The 23,386-nt window shown below is 42.6% G+C and overlaps 1 protein-coding gene across 1 annotated transcript; it reads left to right on the top strand.

Annotated features, from left to right (window-relative positions):
* Window positions 1–1,667: 1,667 nt before the first annotated feature.
* LOC132885360 (serine/threonine-protein kinase D1-like) lies at window positions 1,668–17,817 on the top strand. The gene is made up of 9 exons (XM_060919980.1): window positions 1,668–2,234; window positions 11,718–11,746; window positions 12,504–12,568; window positions 12,656–12,762; window positions 12,855–13,016; window positions 16,135–16,233; window positions 16,583–16,850; window positions 16,992–17,077; window positions 17,661–17,817. The coding sequence occupies exons 1-9, from the start codon at window positions 1,668–1,670 to the stop codon at window positions 17,811–17,813; spliced, it is 1,536 nt and encodes a 511-aa protein (XP_060775963.1). The 3' UTR covers window positions 17,814–17,817.
* The last annotated feature ends 5,569 nt before the right edge of the window (window positions 17,818–23,386 follow it).

Here is a 23,386-nt window from a genome sequence, read left to right as displayed (position 1 = left end):
TGTGTTTGCCTCGTGATAGCCTGGTGACCTGTCCAGGGTGAACCCCACCTCTCACCAGAAGTCAGCTGGGTTTGGCTCCAGCTCACCTACAACCTGCACTGGATAAGCAGGATAGAAAATGGATGGACTGACAAATGGATATAACATTTGAGAGAACAGAAAAAGCACTATTTACCAGTCAGTCCTCATTTTGTATTCCCCAATTGTTTTCAGGCTTAAAGGCAAGTTCTTGCCCTGGTGAAAAAAAAAGTACTTTATTGTATTTAAAGTATATTCATATTTTCAATAGTATATTGAAAATGTACTTACACAAATTGTACTTTTTGTAAATATATAAAAAGTATACTAACATCACACTTTAACACTTTTAACACACTTTAAAATAATTATACTATATTACACTTTATAGAAATATATTATACTAAAATATACTTTAAGTGAAAGTTGTGTAATTTCTAAAGTGTACTTATTTGAAATTTGTTTTTACACATTTTTGATATATTTTAAAATGTATGCTCAAAATTATCATTGTAACATACACTGAAAGCATATTTTAAAAGTACAAATTTTTCATATATTATAATACAAAGTACACTTTAATTTGACTAATTAAGCATATATTAGTACATATAAAGTCATATACTTAAAGTATACAAAATATACTTTAAGTTGTTCCACTTTAGCACATAAAAGTACACTAAATACGCTTCAAGTTGCACTTTTCTACAATTTAATTACAATTAAAATATATTTAGAACAAAATTAGTTGTTCCAAAATAGCATGCCTCAAGTTAACTAATCATAAACACACGAAGTATATTGATGATTAGTGTGGCTTCAAGTACACAAAAGTATGCTAAATTTTAGTACACTTAGCACATTTGTTTTTCACCAGGGTGTGTTTAATGATGGTGCTCTAGATGCTCGTGGAAAAATATGGGAAGCTATTACAGACGAAGTATCTCTCTCTTTCTGCGCATGTGCGGTGCGAGTGCGTGCTGAAAGTTTGGCCGCCGTGCCATAAACTTTTGTCCTTTTTCTACCTTTTTTCTATCTTTCTATTTCTTTTTTTTTGTATACGGTTTGTTAGTTTATTGTTGTTTGAATTTTGTTAAAAGTGCACGCGCCAGGCGTCTGCTTCCTGTTGGAAGTATGGCGGCGCGAAGTGCACCTGAGCAGTGTTTTGGCTTTCTAACGAGGAAGCATGGTATTAAAATAGACTCACCTCTTTCAGTAGAGGAGATCAGTTTGGCTGTGGGAGGTTTAATTGGTCATGATAATGTTTTGTCTGCGTCTCGCATGAACAGGGCAGTGGTTTTATTCCTTGCTTCTGTTGATTTGGTAAACCAAATGGAGGAGACGGGATAGTGGTTGAGGAGGTTTTTCTCCCCGTTTTACCTTTGTCGAGCCCTTCAAGAAAAGTAATGCTTTCTAATGTGCCCCCCTTTATTAGCAATGATGTGCTTACAGAGGTCTTATCTCGTTACGGAAAAGTAGTATCTCCCCCAAAAATGATACCGATGGCAACCAAATCTCCGCTATTAAAGCATGTTGTCTCGTTCCGAAGGTTCGCTTATATAATTTTGAAAGACAAGGGAGAACTTGAAATCTCTCTGAATATTAAGGTGGATGATTTTAATTACATGTTTTATGTGACCACAAATACAATGAAATGTTTTGGATGTGGACAGCTGGGGCACCTGGCGCGTAATTGTCCAGATAAAGTGAAACCGAATAATGTGAATTTAAAAGAGGGTATCCCCAGTGACGAAAGATCTCAGGAAACACCCAATACTGAGAATGATGAGGCACCTACGGGTGAGGAGAGTGAAGGTGCGGGTGATGGGAATGGTGAAGGAGAGGTAGCCCCTCCGGCTGAGACACCAGAAGATGGTGACTCAATGGATCTCGTTTCGGAATCTGAAATGCCCGCTGCTTCGCAGGGTAGTTACACAGATCTAGTGGAACAAATCTTTAATGAAGTTATTAACGAACATAACCCTCCTATAGAAACTGAAAATGTTTTTAAAATGCCGTCTGAGAAAAGGGGTCATCCAGGCTCTAAAGGCAAAGCAAAGAAGAAGAGTCTGACAGTTGATGTGCCTGATAGTGAGAGCGATTATGCGTCTGACTGTAGTGTTACCTGCAGTCTACGCACAAGCAGCTTTTCTCAACAGAATTACAGTGTCGAAGATATCAAAGCGTTTTTAATCAAAACTAAACATGCAAGGAATGTAAGGATTGATGATCATTTTGCAGATGTTGATCAGTTTATTGCAAAGACCAAACTGTTTGTCAGAAGGGGGATTTACCGATCAAGAGGGCTTCCGTTTAAAAAAGATACTGGGCAAGTTAAATGATAGTGATGTTAAAAATCAATTGTAATTCTTCTCTATGATCATTATGTATCTTAAGTTCTATATTTTATATTTCCTTATGTGTGAATTTCTAATTGCTTCGTTGAATTTAAATGGAGCAAGGGAACGAAATAAGAGAGCTATTGTGTTTGAAACTTTTAAACAAAAGAGAATTGATGTTGCGTTTGTTCAAGAAACTCACGCAGATATAAGGAATAGTGATGACTGGGCGAGTGAATTTACTGGTGTATCAGTTTTGAGTCATAACACCTCAAATAGTGGGGGTGTTGGTATTCTTTTTATCCACAATTTTATTCCATGCTCCTATGAAATTAATGAAATTATTAAAGGCAGGCTTTTAAAAATAAGAGCCAAATATGATGGTAAAACCTTTGTGTTTGTTTGTGTTTATGCACCGACTGATGCGTTAGAGTGCATACTTTTTCTACAAACACTGGATGATGTTCTTAAAACTTGTGATTGTGAAGACATCTTGCTTGTTGGAGGAGATTTTAATTGCACAGAGAATGGCATAGATCGCAATCATATAGAGCCTCACATGCCATCTCGTAAAACGTTAGTTGAAATTTTAAAGGTTCACAATCTTGTAGATGTTTGGAGAAGTCTCCATTTAAATCAGAGGCAGTATACATGGGTCCACTCATATAATAACATGCTGTCCTTGGCAAGGCTAGATAGATTTTATGGGTTCAAACACCAGTTCAATTTCTTTAGGAGTTGTAACATTGTACCATTTGGGTTTTCTGATCACTGTATGGTAACATGCAACATATTTATTAGTACTTTTAAACCAAAGAGCGCTTACTGGCATTTTAATACCAGTTTATTGCAAGACAAGCATTTTAGGGATGTTTTTAATTTTTTGGGGGGATCAGTGTAAGAGTACAAAGCCTGTTTTTAGGTCAATACAGCAGTGGTGGGATTTTGCTAAGGTCCAGATAAAAATGTTGTCCCAACAGTATAGCTTCAGTGTCACGAGGGACATCTCCGATTGTATGACTGCCTTAGAGATTGAGATTTTGAATCTTCAAGGGGACACAACTGGCAATGTAACGGAAAAATTGAAAATTAAAAAGAACTTACTGGCCGAGTTATTAGGGGTTAAGGCTCAAGGAGCTCTGGTCAGGTCACGTTTTCAGTCTATTGAACTCATGGATGCACCTACCAAATTCTTTTTTAATTTGGAAAAGAAAAACGGTCAAAAAAAGCTAATGCAATCTTTGTCGTCAGAAGATGGCACTATTCTGTATGCTCACACTGACATTCGTAAAAGAGCACGGGTATTTTTTGAGAATCTTTACAAGAGTGAGATCTCCTATGAGCAGGCTCCAGAGAATGTCTTTCTGAACAATTTACCCCAGATGTCCAGCTCGGCAAATGCAATCCTCGGAGGGGTGATAACCCTGGAGGAAGTGTTTACAGCCCTCCATAGTATGGAGAGTGGAAAGGCTCCGGGGATTGATGGTCTACTGGTTGCATTCTACAAAGCTTTCTGGCCTGAAGTAGGCACAGATTTGCTGGAGGTGCTTAGTGACAGTTTAACCAATGGGTGGCTGCCACAAAGTTGCCGAAGAGCTGTGGTGACATTGTTGCCAAAAAAAGGGGATCTAAATGACATAAGGTCATGGAGGCCTGTCTCTGTCCTATGTGTGGAATATAAAGTGCTCTCAAAGGTTCTGGCCAGTAGGCTTAGGAAAGTGGTAGGAGAGGTCATCCATCCTGACCAGACTTACTGTGTGCCTGGAAGGTTGATTTATGACAACATTTGGTTCATTAGAGATATTGTAGATGTTGGACGGCGTCTAAATTTAGATTTTGGACTTATCTCAATAGACAATCAGAAAGCATTTGACAGAATTGAGCATAACTATTTATGGAATGTCTTGGCCGCATTTGGTTTTAATTCTGATTTTATTAAATATATAAAAGTCTTATATCGTGACATTGAAAGCATACTAAAGGTTAATGGTGACTTGTGTGCCCCTTTTAAAGTGTTTAGAGGTATTAGACAAGGCTGTCCCTTGTCTGGGATGTTATATTCCTTGGCAATAGAGCCACTTTTGATTAAACTGAGAAATGAGGTTGAAGGTGTAATGCTTCCAAATTGCACTTTTAAGTTTAAGTTATCAGCTTATGCTGACGATGTGGTTATTCTTGTTAAGAGCCAGAGGGATGTGAATGCCATGTTGGGATTACTTAATGATTTTAAATTGCTATCCTCTACTAAAGTAAATTGGGGAAAGAGTGTGGCTTTGTTGATGGGGGACTGGAAGAATGGCCCACCAGATTTACCTGAGGACCTACACTGGTGCAGAGAAGGTTTTAAATCCCTGGGGGTGTTTATCGGGAATAATGATTTTATGCAGAAAAACTCTGAAGGTGTTTTAGAGAAAGTGAAAGGCCGTCTTGGTAGATGGGACTTTTTAATGAATAAACTGTCTTATAGAGGCAGAGCGCTTATAATAAACAACCTGGTTGCATCATCCCTCTGGCACCGGCTGGCCTGTATAGACCCTCCTGTCAATGTGCTTTCAAAAATTCAATCTGTTCTGGTCAATTTTTTTTGGGACAACCTACACTGGGTGCCACAAAGTGTTTTGTTTTTACCCAGAGAAGAAGGGGGACACGGGTTGGTTCATTTACAGAGCAGGACGGCTGCTTTTCGTCTACAGTTCATACAGAGACTGCTTAGTGGGACTGCGAAGAGCAGCTGGGAAGCTGTAACTTGTGTCATTCTGCGCACTTTTGAGGGGCTGGGGCTTGACAAGACGCTTTTCTGGATGGACCCTAAACGTCTGAACTTGAAGAAATTTCCTATTTTTTATCGGAACCTTTTTAAAGTATGGAGTCTTTTCAAGATTGGGAGGACTATGAACTCTACATCTCTTTTTTGGTTTCTGCAAGAGCCTTTGATCAATGGCTCCATATTAGACCTCTCACATGATCAGTCTTTTCCTGCCCTCAATGGAGTTCTCTGTAAGGCTAAAGTTCTCACCCTGAATGACTTGATCAATTTAGCAGGTCCTTTGTTTCAAAATGCGAATCCAGTGGCTAACCAATTAGGAGTAAGGTCATTTCGAATGACAAAGCATCTTCTTGGAAAGTGGAAGGGGTTCTTTACAGAAGATGAAAATAAGTTGTTGAACGATTTTTCTGTGGGCTTGCTGTCTCCAAATGACTCTGATGTATTTCCTGATTTTACTGTAACTGCAGATTTGGATGACTCCTCAGGTGTTTTACTTAAATCCGAGCCTATATTTTTTCTTGGATGTAACCTTGCCTCTGGGAAGGCATTGTATAAACTGTGTGTTCTGGCTATGAACAAAAAAAAACCTTGATAAAAGAATTGACACTCCGTGACGTGCTGTTTTGCAAATCACTGAGGAGGTTAAACCACAATGGAGGGTCTTTCACAAGTCACCATTACCTAAGAAATGCGGGGACTTACAATGGAGGATTTTACATGGGGCAGTGGCGGTTAATGCTTTTATTTCAGTTTTAAATCCCAGTGTAAGTGAACAGTGTCCTTTTTGCACAATGAAGGAAACCATTTTTCATGCTTTCATGCAATGTGTGAGAGTGAAACCTCTTTTTACCCTTTTAGAAAGGTAATTTGGTGGTTTTAATGAAAACTTTTTAATGGAAACTTTTATTTTAGGGTTCAAATATTGCCAGAAGTGCAGGTTTAAATGTCAATTATTAAACTTTTTACTTGGACAATCCAAAATGGCTATTTATGTGAGTAGGCGAAATAAAATAGAGTTTGACTCCGGTTACAATATTTTAATGGTTTTTATGATGTTGGTGAAATCAAGAATTTTAATTGATTTTCGTTTTTACAGTGAAATGAATGATCTTGGGGCTTTTGAGAGGATATGGTGTTATAAAGATGCTGTGTGTTATCTGGAGGATGATACACTTAATTTTAAGAGCCTGTTAGAGGACTTGCAGCCTGATTAACTGTGTCAATTTTATCAGAATTGTGCATGTGTGTATTTATTTATTTATCTATTTTAGGCTGCATTTTTACTCTTTTATTTATTTTTTTAATGTTTTTTAAATACTGGTAAAGACTTGTAAAGACTTTGTTTTAAGGACATGGTATGCTTGTGTAAGCAATTTGTATTAAATGAAGTTTGAAAGTCAAGTCTCTCTCTCTCTCTCTCTCTCTCTCACACACACACACACACACACACACACACAAATTGTTTATACGAACTTATTCCAGGTATTCCTAAATGTCCCATAATATTATTACACCCGAAATTAAAACCTTTACAAAAAATAACAATGACAGCACTTTCCACTTTAACCCAAATGCAGTCAAGCAACCGAGACATGTTTGCTTCTTTAGTTCTGCACGGGTGCTGCAAGGTTTAATGGCGCAAACAAGTAAATTAAAAAAAAAATGCTCTTGGACGACAGTACCGTTAAATTTTTAAATCTGACTGGTCATAAGGGTGTTGCTTACTTTTCCATAACAGCAGCTGTGGCTGTAATTCAAGTGCAATATCTTTATATTTAATGCAATCATTCTGTTACACTAGTATTATTATAGTAACGGCTCTTTCACAGAGACTTGTATGGTGGATACTCTACAAAACCTAAGACTTTGTTAGTTATCAAAGAAAAACGTGAAATTTTCTGTAAGGGTTAGGGTTTGTGTCAGAGCTTTGTAATGGTCAGCAAATGTTCCAACAAGTCTACAAGCCAGAGGATGTTACACTTTGTGGTTTCTCTTGCACAAGCTGAAAAAAGAGAGGCTGGTGAAGGAGTGACTCTAACACCTACAATACAAGTGCTAGCAGGAAGTAACTTGTTTCTAACTAGAGTAACAGTTAAAAAGCATGACGTGCCATTCTTTAATAATTAAAAATGTAATTGTTGAAACATTTTTGTGGTAGAAGAGGTAAGTGCTGTTGTTTGGGGTGTGGGTCAAATTCAGAGCTGTAACAGTTACACCAGCCTGTCATTGATTTTCCTATTACAGCATGCCCCAAAGTGTTTCATTCCTTACTTATTACAGTGCCTTGCAAAATTATTCACCCCACCAGCTTTTTACCCATTTTGTTACATTACAACCTGTAATTTAAATGTTTTTTTTTAAATGGAATTTTATGTAATGGTTCTGCACAAAATAGTCTAAGTTGGTGAAGTGAAATGAAGAAAAAAATACAAATAAAAAACTGAAAATTGGCATGTACATATATATTCACCCCATTTGCTACGAAGCCCCTAAAAAGTTCTGGTGCAACCAATTACTTTAATAAGTCACATAATTAGTGAAATAAAGTCCACCTGTGTATTATATACCAACAGATCAAGTGTCACATGTTCTGTTGGTTCAACCCCGATTCCAAAAAAGTTGGGACAAAGTACAAATTGTTAATAAAAACGGAATGCAATGATGTGGAAGTTTCAAAATTCCATATTTTATTCAGAATAGAACATAAATGACACATCAAATGTTTAAACTGAGAAAATGTATCATTTAAAGAGAAAAATTAGGTGAATTTAAATTTCATGACAACACATCTCAAAAAAGTTGGGACGAGGCCATGTTTACCACTGTGAGACATCCCCTTTTCTCTTTACAACAGTCTGTAAACATCTGGGGACTGAGGAGACAAGTTGCTCAAGTTTAGGAATAGGAACGTTAACCCATTCTTGTCTAATGTAGGATTCTAGTTGCTTAACTGTCTTAGGTCTTTTTTGTCGTATCTTCCGTTTTATGACGCGCAAAATGTTTTCTATGGGTGAAAGATCTGGACTGCAGGCTGGCCAGTTCAGTACCCGGACCCTTCTTCTACGCAGCCATGATGCTGTAATTGATGCAGTATGTGGTTTGGCATTGTCATGTTGGAAAATGCAAGGTCTTCCCTGAAAGAGACGTCGTCTGGATGGGAGCATATGTTGCTCTAGAACCTGGATATACCTTTCAGCATTGATGGTGTCTTTCCAGATGTGTCAGCTGCCCATGCCACACGCACTAATGCAACCCCATACCATCAGAGATGCAGGCTTCTGAACTGAGCGCTGATAACAACTTGGGTCGTCCTTCTCCTCTTTAGTCCGAATGACACGGCGTCCCTGATTTCCATAAAGAACTTCAAATTTTGATTCGTCTGACCACAGAACAGTTTTCCACTTTGCCACAGTCCATTTTAAATGAGCCTTGGCCCAGAGAAGACGTCTGCGCTTCTGGATCATGTTTAGATACGGCTTCTTCTTTGAACTATAGAGTTTTTGCTGGCAACGGCGGATGGCGCAGTGAATTGTGTTCACAGATAATGTTCTCTGGAAATATTAATGAGCCCATTTTGTGATTTCCAATACAGAAGCATGCCTGTATGTGATGCAGTGCCGTCTAAGGGCCCGAAGATCACGGGCACCCAGTATGGTTTTCCGGCCTTGACCCTTACGCACAGAGATTCTTCCAGATTCTCTGAATCTTTTGATGATATTATGCACTGTAGATGATATGGTAAAACTCTTTGCAATTTTACACTGTCGAACTCCTTTCTGATATTGCTCCACTATTTGTCGGCGCAGAATTAGGGGGATTGGTGATCCTCTTCCCATCTTTACTTCTGAGAGCCGCTGCCACTCCAAGATGCTCTTTTTATACCCAGTCATGTTAATGACCTATTGTCAATTGACCTAATGAGTTGCAATTTGGTCCTCCAGCTGTTCCTTTTTTGTACCTTTAACTTTTCCAGCCTCTTATTGTCCCTGTCCCAACTTTTTTGAGATGTGTTGGTGTCATGAAATTTCAAATGAGCCAATATTTGGCATGAAATTTCAAAATGTCTCACTTTCGACATTTGATATGTTGTCTATGTTCTATTGTGAATACAATATCAGTTTTTGAGATTTGTAAATTATTGCATTCCGTTTTTATTTACAATTTGTACTATGTCCCATCTTTTTTGGAATCGGGGTTGTATATAATACACCTGTTCTGAAAGGCCCCAGAGGCTGCAACACCACTAAGCAAGAGGCACCACTAACCAAATAACACCATGAAGACTAAGGAGCTCTCCCAACAAGTCAGGGACAAAGTTGTTGAGAAGTACAAGTCAGGGTTGGGTTCTTAAAAAAAAAAATCCAAATCTTTAATGATACCCCAGAGCACCATCAAATCCATCATCATCAAATGGAAAGAACATGGTACCACAACAAACCTGCCAAGAGAGGGCCGTCCACCACAACTCATGGACCAGGCAAAGAGGGCATTAATTAGAGAGGCAGCACAGAGACCAAAGGTAACCCTGAAGGAGCTGCAGAGTTCCACAGCAGAGACTGGAATATCTATCCATAGAATCCCAATAAGTCGTACATTCCACAGAATGGGGCTTCATGGAAGAGTGGCTAGAAAAAAGTCATTGCTTAAGAAAACACGTTTGGAGTTTGCCCAACAGCATGTGGCAGACTCCCCAAACACATGGAAGAAGATTCTCTGCTCAGATGAGACTAAACTTGATCATTTTGGCCATCATGGGAAATGCCATGTGTGGCGCAAACCCAACACCCTGAGAACACCATTCCTACAGTGAAGCATGGTGGTGGCAGCATCATGCCATGAGGATATTTTTCATCTGCAGGGACAAGAAAGCTGGTCAGGACTGAAGGAAACATGGATGGCACTAAATACAGGGCAATTCTGGAGGAAAACCTGTTTGAGTCGGCCAGAGGTTTGAGACTTGGACGAAGGCTCACGTTCCGGCAGGACAATGACCCTAAACATACTGCTAAGGCTACACTGGAGTGGTTTAAAGAGAAACATTTAAATGTGTTGGAATGGCCTAGTCAAAACCCAGACCCCAATCCAACGGAGAATCTGTGGTCAGACTTGAAGATTGCTGTTCACCAGTGGAGCCCATCCAACTTGAAGGAGCTGGAGCAGTTTTGCCTTGAGGAATGGACAAAAATCCCAGTGGCTAGATGTGGCAAGCTCATAGAGACTTATCCAAATGACTTGCAGCTATAATTGCAGCAAAAGTGGCTCTCCAAAGTACTGACTTTAGGGGGGTGAATAGTTATGCACGTTGAAGTTTTCTGTTTGGCTGAGGCTAAGGACACCGCCGCTGTTTCCCTAAATTAAATATCTTACTTGCGGCCACCGCCGCTGTTTCCCTAAAATAAATGTCTTACTTGCGGGCACCACCGCTGTTTCCCTAAAATAATGTTCTTGCTTGCGGGTACCGGGCACGCTTTCTCCTCAAAAAAATGGTTAATTAGGAAACTACAACTTGTTGTAAAATATGCCGGTATATAGCGCATAGATAAAAAAAAAAAAATTATTACATTTTCCATATATAGAACATCTGCAGGACACCAATATGTGTCAAGTTGTGCCGTGGCACTAACTTTCTGCACTGATGTGTGCATACACGTGCTTATGTACTTTATTCAAGTATGACGGTCTATTTGTGTATGCACATTCATGTAAACGAAAAGAAAAATCCTTCCATGTCCATACTCGAAGAGAGCCATACTTTTGACACATGTATATATTTATTCATGTACTGATCTTACATTAATATCAATAAAAAATGGCCAAGGGCCCTGTATGTTACCAGCCTTAGTGTATATCAACTAAGTAAAGGTCATCAAAGGTGTTTGCACTCAAAGCGCACGTAGGAGTACGTAAACTTGGCATCATACAGTGGCTGTCCAGGCCTGATGTTCTTATTAGCTTTTTCAACGGTTCTGGAATTCTTCACAGTAAAAAGGTGACCATTTGTTTTGCACCACACACTAAAAACCCCTTTGAAGTGCTCCCAACTTTCAAATGGTGTGTCGAGCATCTCCGACCCCCCCCCCCCCCCCCCCATCTTCAACAGTTTAAACGCCTGCCAGATTTGACCGGAAGAAAGAGATTGTTTTGTTCTTCCTGACTGGTTGAGAGTGGCGGTGTCCAAGATTGGAATTTCCTGCATTTGGGAAACAGCGGCAGTGGACCTGGACATAGCGTTTCTGTGTCTAGGTCAAATCTGGCGATTTGTTGTTTGCGTCACAATTAAAAAAAAAAATCACATCTTCAAAGGTGTAGGCATGTTCTGTAAATGAAATGATGCAAAAGTATTGAAAACTACTAAATATGCAAATCAGATTAGAATTAAATGATAATCAATAAGTCCACTTTCACACTTTAGGCCCACTATGTCTCTCCTGTATAAGTGTTTTTTTTTTTAATATATAAATCTTTTTGATCCATATTTATAGAGGAAAGCACAGTGTGCATTAATCACTGAAATGTAAGGATTGGTGAGTGTAATTAGAGAACAGAAAAAAATTTGCTTGAGAATAAAGTTTTGCTGTTTGTTATTTATCTAGATGATCAAGCCATCAGTGAAGAAATCCAGGTGAGTATTTATTCTCATACAGCTGTTGCAGGAAATGCCTGTATTCTGTGTGGGCTAACACTGTCATGGGTGTTTCTCAGGATATTATGCTGCTTTTCCACTCCCAACGCGGCTGAGCCGTGCCGTGCTGAGTTGGGCTGAGTTGAGCTGAGTGGGGCTGTTGGAGTTGCATTTCGACTACAACCGCGCTGAACCGTGCTGGCTGGAAGTGGGTGGACACATTGGGTGGAGTTAGCAAAAGTGGGTGGACGTTACGTGATGTCGTTAGGCGGCGCAAACAGTGACATCAGTGACCTTTTAAGCGGTAGTCTCACAACCCGGATAGTAAACAATAAACATGGAGGACATGGAGTCGTTAGTGTTGCTGGTCTTGGTGCTGTGGCTTGTTGTCACCGACAATGCGAACAGATACTGGCAAGAGCGTATAGATGAGGCGAGGCGCATAAGGCTTCAGAAATTCTCGTAATTCTTCTTCTTCCGGGTTTACGGTGTTTACAGATCCCAGCGTGCTCGTGGGGCGTGTGTGGGCATGTGAGGACACTCCTCCTCACCAGTCAGTGCACAGAGGAGTGTCTGCTCACGCCCCTAGCCCCACTTGGCTCGGTTTGGCTCGCTTCAGCCCCACTCCAAAACCGTGCGAGTTTTGGGGGCTGAGCAGGGCTGAAGTGAGCTGAGTCGTGCTGTTCTTAGATAGTTGAAACGCGAGCCGTGTCGGGCTGAAGTGAGCTGAAAAAGGGTAGTGGAAAAGGGCCATTAGTTTGCTGTATCAGGTTTTCTCTGATGAAGTGTTGGGATCAGGTCAGTTTGGAGTGGTGTACGGAGGTAAGGTGTTCATTCAGAGTGATAAGTAATCTACACTGTTAGTCCATTAAGAGCTGGCCATGTACAGAGAGTTGGGTTTGTGTGCAGGTACTCACAGGCAGACGGGACGACCAGTAGCCATTAAGGTCATTGATAAAACTCGCTTCCCAGCCAAGCAGGAGAGACAGAGCAAAAATGAGGTGGCAATACTGCAGGTCTGTTGAATGAGTATGTTCTTTATAGTGGAATTAGTTTCAGAAAATGATTGCTATATTGCCTTGTTAATGCTGTATGTTTGTGTGTCCAGAGTCTGTCCCATCCTGGAGTCATTGTACTCGAAGGCATGTTTGAGACACCTGAACGGACTTTTGCCATCATGGAGAAGCTCCATAGCGACATGCTGGAGATGATTCTGTCCAACGAGAACGGAAGTCTTCCTGAACGCACCACACGCTTCCTTGTTATGCAGGTAGCCATGGAAATCTGTGCTATATTATAATCAGATGTTTTATCTCATCTCATCTCATTATCTCTAGCCGCTTTATCCTTCTACAGGGTCGCAGGCAAGCTGGAGCCTATCCCAGCTAACTACGGGCGAAAGGCGGGGTACACCCTGGACAAGTCGCCAGGTCATCACAGGGCTGACACATAGACACAGACAACCATTCACACTCACATTCACACCTACGGTCAATTTAGAGTCACCAGTTAACCTAACCTGCATGTCTTTGGACTGTGGGGGAAACCGGAGCACCCGGAGGAAACCCACGCGGACACTGGGAGAACATGCAAACTCCACACAGAAAGGCCCTTGCCGACCCCGGGGCTTGAACCCAGGACCTTCTTGCTGTGAGGCGACAGCGCTAACCACTACACCACCGTGCCGCCCAGATGTTTTATTATTATTATTATTTATTTTTTTTATCAGTCTGAAATGGAAACTATTATATTGTGTTTACTCCACACCACCACTCGGATTCCGATTCTCAAGCTCTTGTTATTTAAGTATTAAACCAGGAAAACACTGGAATCTGTAGCACTATGGATGTTCCTGGTCTTAATTTAGAAAGGATAAGATACAGTGTCTTGCAAAAGTATTCATCCCCCTTAGTGTTTGTCCTGTTTGGTCACATTAGAAGCTGGAATTAAAATGGATTTTTGGGGAGGTTAGTACCATTTGATTTACTCAACATGCCTACAACTTTAAAGGCTTTTTTTGTATTTTTTTAAAATTGTGACACAAAAGATCATTAAGATGCCGCCCCTCCCCCGAAATCTGGAGTGTGCATATGTATTCACCCCCCTCCCCCAAAGTCAGTACTTTGTAGAGCCACCTTTTGCTGCAATTACAGCTGCAAGTCTCTTGGGGTATGTCTCTATTAGCTTAGCACATCTAGCCACTGGGATTTTTGCCCATTCCTCAAGGCAAAACTGCTCCAACTCCTTCAAGTTGGATGGGTTCCGCTGGTGAACAGCAATCTTCAAGTCTGACCACAGATTCTCAATTGGATTGAGGTCTGGGCTTTGGCATGGCCATTCCAAGACATTTAAATGTTTCCCTTTAAACCACTCCAGTGTAGCTTTAGCGGTATGTTTAGCGTCACTGTCCTGTTGGAACGTGAACCTTTGTCAAGTCTCAAACCTCTGGCTGACTCAAACAGGTTTTCCTTCAGAATTGCCCTGTATTTAGTGCCATCCACCTTTCCTTCAGTCCTGACCAGCTTTCCTGTCCCTGCAGATGAAAAATATCCCCACAGCATGATGCTGCCACCACCATGCTTCACTGTGGGAATGGTATTCTCAGGGTGTTGGGTTTGTGCCACACATAGCATTTCCCATGATGGCCAAAACGATCAAGTTTAGTCTCATCTGACCAGATAATCTTCTTCCATGTGTTTGGGGAGTCTGCCGCATGTTGTTGGGCAAACTCCAAACGTGTTTTCTTAAGCAATGGCTTTTTTCTGGCCCGTTTCTATAAAGCCCCATTCTGTGGAGTGTATGGCTTAAAGTGGTTCTATGGACAGATACTCCCATCTTCACTGTGGGTCTTTGCAGCTCCTTCAGTGTTATCTTTGGTGTCTTTGTTGCATCAAATGCCCTCTTTGTCTGGTCTGTGAACTTTGGCGGGTGGCCTTCTCTTTCAAGAAGAAGAAGCAGCAGCAGAAAGAAGAAACCTTTATTTGTCACATGCACACTTCAAGAACAGTGAGATTCATCCTCTGCATTTAACCCATCTGAAGCAGTGAACACGCATGCGCACACACCCAGAGCAGTGGGCAGCCACACTACAGCACCCGGGGAGCAGTCAGGGGTTAAGTATCTTGCTCAAGGGCACTTCAGCCCATGGCCACCCCATGTTAACCTAACTGCATGTCTTTGAACTGTGGGGGAAACCGGAGCACCCGGAGGAAACCCACGCTGACGTTGGGAGAACATGCAAACTCCACACAGAAAGGCCCTCACTGGCCACTGGTGTCCAACTGCTGTACCAATACAACAGGCAGATGCCCTGGCAAAGAAACGGATGAAACGACATGTGGACAGGATGTGCCATGTTACTCCATCGACATTGAGGGTGGGTGACTTCGTCCTGTGTCGTCAAAAGAAAGATGGGAAGCTATGCCCTGCCTACAACCCCCACCCATACAAAATTGTTGCCATAAAAGGTTCTATGGTGACAGCCAAAAACAACAATCATGTCATCACCAGAAACTCATCCCACTTCAAACCCATAACAGCAAATGGAAATCTCTCTACCCAGTCACGTGATCCAAGAGCCATGAGTGGTCAACAAGACATCATGGACTGGACTGAAATCCTTCCTGAACAAACTCCAGAGCCCTTACCCCCTGGCCCTCCAGGGTCACAGTCACCTGGCCGCAGATACCCAGTCAGGATGAACAGAGGGCCCCCATCATATCTCGCTGACTTTGAATAATGTGGATAATTTCATTTCACAATTTAAACGTAAAAAAAAAGGAAGTGTTCTAATGTTCATGATTCACAATGATATGTTCATTGTTTAATTCAGTCCACAAGGGGGCGCTAGGTTTACTGTTTGGGGGTAAGCTAGAAAGGTGGGAAGCGGAAGGAGCGAGAGAGGAAGAAGCCAGAAGGCGGATAACATAATCTATAATGTGTTCGAGAGAGTGAAGTAAAGAAATATTCATTTACAGAATTTCCTTTGTCTTAGTGTTTAATTCAAGAACTTTACAGCTCTTATTTAGGGGTTTCATAACGTATAAAAGGGGGTGAATACCTATGCACACTCCAGTTTTGTTTTTTCATCTTTATTGTTTGTGTCACAATAAAACAACAATTTTCACTTTTAAAGTTGTAGGCATGTTGTGTAAATCAAATGGTGCTAACCTTCCATAAAATCCATTTTAATTCCAGCTTGTAATGTGACAAAACAGGCCAAACACCAAGGGAGAATACTTTTGCAAGACACTGTATGGTACTTGTTTTCCTGTAACTGCGCACCCTCAGGTGTTCTATTCCTTACATATTTTGCCACACCATGATGATGCTTGTTTGCTATTGGATGTCAGATGTTGATATCTGGGTGTGTCTGGGCGTTTCTGTAGATTTTGGAGGCTCTGCACTACCTGCACATGAGACACATCGCTCACTGTGACCTTAAACCTGAGAACGTGCTGCTTGCCTCACCAGATCCTTTTCCTCAGGTGTGTCTCTTGACTCGCTTTGTCCAGTGCCTGCTTTCCCCAAACATGTCCGAGCAGAGATCAGATTCTGTCCATGCTCCTAATCTCCCTGTATGGTTTACTTGTATTAGCGCAGATTTATTGGATCAAACGTTTTATGAGTTGCAATAGAGTAGGATTGTAGACTGGATGAAGTCATCAAGGAACAGGATTTTGAACCTGTCTATTTAAATGATGTTTTCTTTTTTACTATTGTACTACTATATGATATAGGATGATTTGCACAGTGAGTGTATCAATATCTACATTTAAATAAGCCCCAGACATTTGCAGTACAAGCTGAAACATATCCACACTGTCTGTGTTTCAGGTGAAACTGTGTGACTTTGGTTTTGCGCGGATCATCGGTGAGAAGTCTTTCCGGCGCTCGGTGGTGGGTACGCCGGCGTATCTTGCCCCCGAGGTGATCAGCAGCCATGGCTATAACCGCTCCCTGGACATGTGGGCTGTAGGGGTGATCCTGTATGTCAGCCTGAGTGGCACGTTTCCCTTCAACGAGGATGAAGACATTCACCAGCAGATCACTAACGCTGCCTTCATGTACCCACGTCATCTGTGGGCCCTCATTTCTCTCGAGGGTGAGACATAAAACTCAGGCTGTTCTAGAAACCTGAATGTACATCTGGCTTGATTAAATTGATGCTGAAAACTTTGATGAATCTGTGATTAATCAACTTGACTTTTACTGATGACTGATTTTCTCTGCTTTTTTCTCACAGCGGAGAGTTTGATTAATAACCTGCTGCAGGTGGTGGTGCGCCGCAGGTTCAGTGTGGGGAAAGCTATGGGACACCCCTGGCTCCAGGTAAAATTACCTTTTAATCCTGGTCTCAGTATGGGGGGTGGAGGCGAGGCAAGCTGATGATAGTGAATCCTATACATCGGCACATATTTTTATGTGATGCACAAATCAGGAGTTGTTTAACTTTTTGGATCCTGTAAAAGAGAAAAAATCTACGGACCTCAGCTGTACCGAATTATACTAATATTAAAACAAATCACAGATCATCTGGCTCTGCTTCAGGGATCACACTGAGTACCATGGCACAAGAAGATTGCGATTCTAGTTAATCAGGGTAAAGTGTTTTAACCCTTAAAATCCCTCACACTTATAAAACATTGTATTATGCTTTTAATCCACGTGCAATGCTTGATTTTGTGCTTATAAAAGCGAAAACGACAGAGAGAAGACTATTGAAGAGGATAAAATATTGCCAGGATTCAGTTATACAGCAGCACCCACTTGTGGAGGATCTTCTACTTCCTACAACGAGTCCAACAAGAAAACTGAAAAACAAAACAAAACTTGGGCTGAATCAGAAAGAAAAATGTGAAAATGATGCAGTAATATAATTTGTAAATGTTTTCATGTGCATGTGTGCCTACAGAACTTCCAACTGTGGTGTGACCTGCGTCAGTTTGAGCAGCGTCTGGGTTGCCGTTACCTCACTCATGACTCGGATGATGAGCACTGGAGATGCCACGCTCAGGAGAAAGGCCTCAGTCTCCCTCCACATCTACAGACAGAGCAGGGACACTAACACACACGTAGTACACTGGACACCTCAGTTTGATCAGGAGACCTGTGACTGTGGCGTGTGGACTGTACAGAATCCAGTGCCCTGATGTGATGTACATTTTATGCACACTGACTATTTTTAATAAAATGATGCAAAACTCTGGATTTGGGTTTTTAGTTTATTGATTTAAACATGCAGTCGACAATAAGTGTATATAAAATGTGTCACTTATGCAAAGCACTAACAAGGTACAGAAGCCATCAAGAAGTGTAGAATTGTTACTTTTAAAGGTCTCATTGCATCGTTTTGTCATTAATTGTGCGGTGGTCTCTAGTATGAATGAATGCCCTGTGAACCAAATTTTGGTGAAAAAAATGCTGTGGTTCTCCTGTTTCAGGCTGTTCTAGTTTAGTGGAAGAGCCGGTGGCGGGAGAACGACAGGATTTCAGCCCTTACTCATTAATATTCATGACATGTAAACGTATTACCTCTGATTGGCTAACAGCACTGTGACGCTACCTCCAGTGGGTCAGAACAAGCAGATGTGGGTGTCTTTTGTAAAAACTGTTTCAATTGGCTATTTTGGTCTTGACATCCATGTTTTGACCAATAACAATGTAGATAACAGAAATTTTACATCACATTCAACAAGATTTAAACGAGACTAAAGATGGCGACTTACAAATAATGTGTAAACATCGTTGGAGTTAAAGTTTGAACAGCATGAAGGAACATACCCCAACTCCCTGAAATTAATAAAAAAAAATTCTCAACGGATTTGGCATAATATAAAAAGGTCATTTTTTACTCAGAAAAAGCGGAAAACTCTCATCCCTGCCTAGCTTGTGACCATGTCATGCATGCTAGCGTGGAGAATATGAACATGCTATTTTGTGACAAAAACCTTCGAACAAAAAGTTCATGTTTTACTTACAGTACAGCTTGTGAGCTGGTGGTCGATCATCTTGATGGTACAGATCCAGGTATTAAAAACAACCTCGAAGCAAAACCATTACTGAAGGCACCGAAGTTTGAAAAGTCACTGTGGTTGAAATGATCAGAACACAGTACTAATGCTGCATTATACTTCGCTGGTGGTGTTCCAAAGATAAATTCCAACCATTTCTTCTTCACCTCTTCTATCTTGGGCAAGAAATGCAACATTGATGTGTTACTGCCACAAATAACACAGGCACGAACTTGTTCAGACATGTTTTCAACTTGCTGTTAGGTCCTCTTCATTAGCTACTGACGAAATGGGCTCTGCTATCTCTCCTCGCGCTTAAATCCGAACTTTCTTCCCATGGGCAGTCGCAAGCCAAGGTGGGCGAGGCCATGAATACTAATTTTCGAAGTGACGTAACTTCCTAGGGCTTTTTCAGATTCGCTCATTTTTCCGACTATTTTTTTTCATAAGCTAATACAGGGAATGGGGTAGAATTACATTTTCACATGCAGCATGCATATGCAACTCGGAGTGAACTATGGTATTTCAAAAAGAGCCAGTATTAAACGTTTTTTGGTGGAAGGGCACCTTTAAGACAAATTACAGTCTGTGTGCTAATACATTATAACAGGCCTAATTAACTTCATTATATGGTCAAAAGTCTGATTATTACACCTGATCAGTATGCCCATATATGCTTGTTGAACATGTACTGAACTAGACAGATTTATTTTTACTTTTTATTTAAAAAAAACCCCTCAGACTCAAAATTAAATATTCTCATATGAGATTTTTTTTGTCCTGTTGGCCATAATAATCAAAATTAAAATAGAAAAATGCTTGAAACATTTTAGTTGGCATGTAATTAATCTATAATATATTACATTTTCCCTTTTTTAATTAACTGATGGAAAATATTGAACTTTTTCACAATATTCCAATTGTTTGAGATGCACTAGTGTATATATACCAGGGTTATGGTAACCACCAGGTAACTACCTAACTGAAGGTTTATCTCTATTCTTACAAACCATTTACTTGGACTAATATTAAATGAATAAAAATGATACAATCATTAACATTGTGAAGTTTTCTGGAAGTAACCTGACAGAGATATTTGTTTGGCATGCTTGCCACTGGTTTTGGTCAGTTTGCTTGCTAGTTGTTTTGTCAAGTTCCAGTTAAATCCTTGAAACTTATCTTCACTCGCACATCTGTTCTCTGTTTTCAGAAGACTATCCTGACCAGTGATGTAACGCTTCATCACCCATTGACACACCCTGTGTCTCACACACACATACCTCGGCTTCTTAAATCACATCTTCCAATCATATGGCAACACCACACTCTTGAATATTCTATACAGTGGTGCTTGAAAGTTTGTGAACCCTTTAGAATTTTTGATATTTCTGCATAACCTAAAACATCATCAGATTTTCACACACGTCCTAAAAGGAGACAAAGAGAATCCAGTTAAACAAAAAAGACAAAAATATTATACTTTGTCATTTATTTATTGAGGGAAATTATCCAATATTACATATCTGTGAGTGGCAAAAGTATGTGAACCTTTGCTTTCAGTGTCTGGTGTGACCCCCTTGTGCAAGTGGGGTCACACTTCCACCTGCCCAATCGCACACTTTTTTGGGTTGGCTGTGAGCCCCGCTTGCCTCAGCGACCTAAGGACGGCCCTCAGATGTTCAAGGTGCCGCTGCCAGTCATTACTATAGATGATGATGTCGTCTAAATACGCGGCCACATAAGTGGCATGAGGGCGAGGTTTCTGTCCATCAGCCGCTGAAACGTGGCGGGCACCCCAAACAGCCCAAACGGAAGGGTGACGAATTGGTGTAAACCAAACGGTGTGGAAAAGGCCGTTTTTTCTCGGGATAGTGGAGTCAAGGGGATCTGCCAATATCCCTTTGTCAAATCCAGTGTCGAATAAAAGCGAGCAGTGCCGAGTTGGTCGAGCAACTCATCAATACGAGGCATTGGGTACGCGTTGAATTTAGACACCGCACTGACTTTTCTATAGTCCACACAGAACCGGACCGACCCATTGGCCTTGGGTACCAAGACCACCGGGCTGCTCCAGTCACTGTGGGACTCCTCGACGATGCCCATTTCGAGCATGGTCTGAAGTTCTTCCCGAACCACCTTTTTTTGTATTCGGGTAGCCTGTAAGGGCGGCTACGCACTACCACCCCCGGGGGTGTCTCTATGTGGTGCTCTATGAGGTTAGTGTGACTGGGCAGGGGCGAGAACACATCCGAAAACTCGGTCTGCAACTGGGCGACCTCCGTGAGTTGGGTCGGGGAGAGGTGGTCTCCACAGGGGACCGGAGAGTTACGTGATGCCAATGTCCCTTTTTGAACCTCCGGCCCCAGCTCCGCCTTCTCCAGAACCACCGACACCAACGCCACGGGGACCTCCTCGTTCCAGAGTTTAAGCAGATTGAGGTGGTAAATCTGTAGCACCCCACCCCTGTCTGTTCGCTTCACCTCATAGTCGACGTCCCCGACTCGCCGTGTGACCTCAAAGGGTCCTTGCCACTTGGCGATCAATTTGGAGCTCGACGTGGGCAACAGTACGAGTACTTTATCTCCCGGTGTGAACTCTCTAAGGCGCGTACCCTTGTTGTACAGGCGGGCTTGCCGTTCCAGGGCCTGCCGCAAATTCTCCTGAGTTAGGTGGGTGAGCGTGTGGAGTTTTGCGCGCAGGTCCATAACATACTGAATTTCGTTCTTACTTTGTGAAGGTCCCTCCTCCCAATTTTCCCACAGCACGTCCAGGATGCCGCGCGGCTTACGCCCATATAATAATTCGAACGGGGAGAACCCCATGGAGGCTTGGGGGACCTCTCGCACTGAGAACAGCAAGGGTTCGAGCCACTTATCCCAATTACGCGCGTCCTCACTTACGAATTTCTTAATAATGTTTTTGAGGGTGCGGTTGAACCATTCCACTAAACCATCCGTTTGTGGGTGATACACGCTGGTGCAGATCGGCTTAATCCCCAATAACCCATACAGTTCGCGCAGTGTTCGTGACATAAACGTAGTGCCTTGATCAGTCAGAATCTCTTTCGGGATTCCAACTCAGGAGATGACGCGGAAGAGTGCCTCTGCAATACTGCGTGCTGAGATATTGCGCAGAGGCACTGCTTCCGGGTATCGCGTTGCATAGTCCACCAGAACTAATATAAAGCGGTACCCTCGTGCTGACCGATCTAATGGCCCGACAAGATCCATCCCAATTCTCTCAAACGGGGTCTCGATTAATGGTAGGGGGCACAAAGGCACTTTTGGAATGGCCGCTAGATTTACTAACTGGCTTTCGCGGCATGCCGTACACCACCTACGGACATCGCCGCGAATCCCCGGCCAATAGAATCGGGCCATTATTCGGGCTAGTGTTTTATCCTGCCCCAAGTGTCCAGCCTTGGGATTAAAGTGAGCCGCCTGGAATACCAATTCCCGGCAGCTCTTTGGAATCAAAAGCTGCGTGACTCGCTCTTTAGTTTGAGTGTCCTGCATCACTCGGTATAATCTATCCTTCATAATCGCGAAGTAGGGGAAGGACGGGGTGGCGTTCGGCTGGAGCGTTTGACCATCGATTACTCTCACTTGGTCAATTGCATGCCGCAGAGTCTCGTCTCGCGACTGCTCTAATGGGAAATCCACGAGGGATTCCCCAATAGAGAGAGGAGGAGCCAGCGGCTCCTCACTCTGACGCGGAGATGACGTAGATGGCTCTGTGACAGCTGCTCCCGCCAAAGCGACACCAGGACCTCCCCCTGTCAAATGGCAGGACCCACTCTCTACTAGGCGCGTCATTAAACCCCGAAATCCCGGCCAATCAGTCCCCAAAATTAAAGAGTGGGTAAGGCGAGGATTAACCGCCGCCTTCACTATAAATTTTTCCCCTCTGAAAATAATGTGGACCGACACCAAAGGGTAGCGGTGAACATCCCCGTGCACACACAACACCTTCACCCCTTGTGCTCCCCCCAATGCCTCGTTTTGAACCAGGCTTTGGCGAATTGAGGTCTGATTACAACCAGAATCCACCAACGCCTGATATGTAGCCCCTTGGATACTCACCGGTATATGATACGCTCCGGCCCAATCAAGGGCGGCCTCTGGCGTGTCAGGGATCCGAACCACTGCGCCCACTTCCATTGCTGTGCACTGCTGTTGAAGGTGGTCCGGTTCCCCGCAGCGCCAGCAAACCGGCCCGGGCTTTCCCTCTGGACCGGTGATCTGGGGCTCACTCACCTGAGGTGGGGGAGAGACAGGCACAGAAGGGAGAAATGGGAGGGCACCGCGGGTGCGGCGGGCCAGCTGGGGTGGTGCCGGCCCCCGCCTCCGCGGTGGGGGAATGGGGCGAGGACGGGACACAGGAGGAGGGGGAAAGAGAGAGAGAGAGAAGAGGAGAGAAGAGATGATGTCATCTGCTGTCCTGCCGCCGGGACAGCCGCCAGATGATCCTCCGCCAGCTCGACTGCCTGATCCAGCGATGCCGGGCGGTGGCACTGGACCCACTCCGCGGTTCCTGCTGGTAAGTGGGCGATGAACTGTTCCAGTACCACCTGGTCAACGATTCCCTCGGCCCTCAGCCACCGCCAGCAGGCGTCCCGGAGCTGCTG

This window comes from Neoarius graeffei, chromosome 1 (assembly GCF_027579695.1).
Source record: "Neoarius graeffei isolate fNeoGra1 chromosome 1, fNeoGra1.pri, whole genome shotgun sequence".
Taxonomy (NCBI): domain Eukaryota; kingdom Metazoa; phylum Chordata; class Actinopteri; order Siluriformes; family Ariidae; genus Neoarius; species Neoarius graeffei.
The sequence above is the reverse complement of the archived record's forward strand: the minus strand, read 5'-3'. Positions and strand labels throughout refer to the sequence as shown.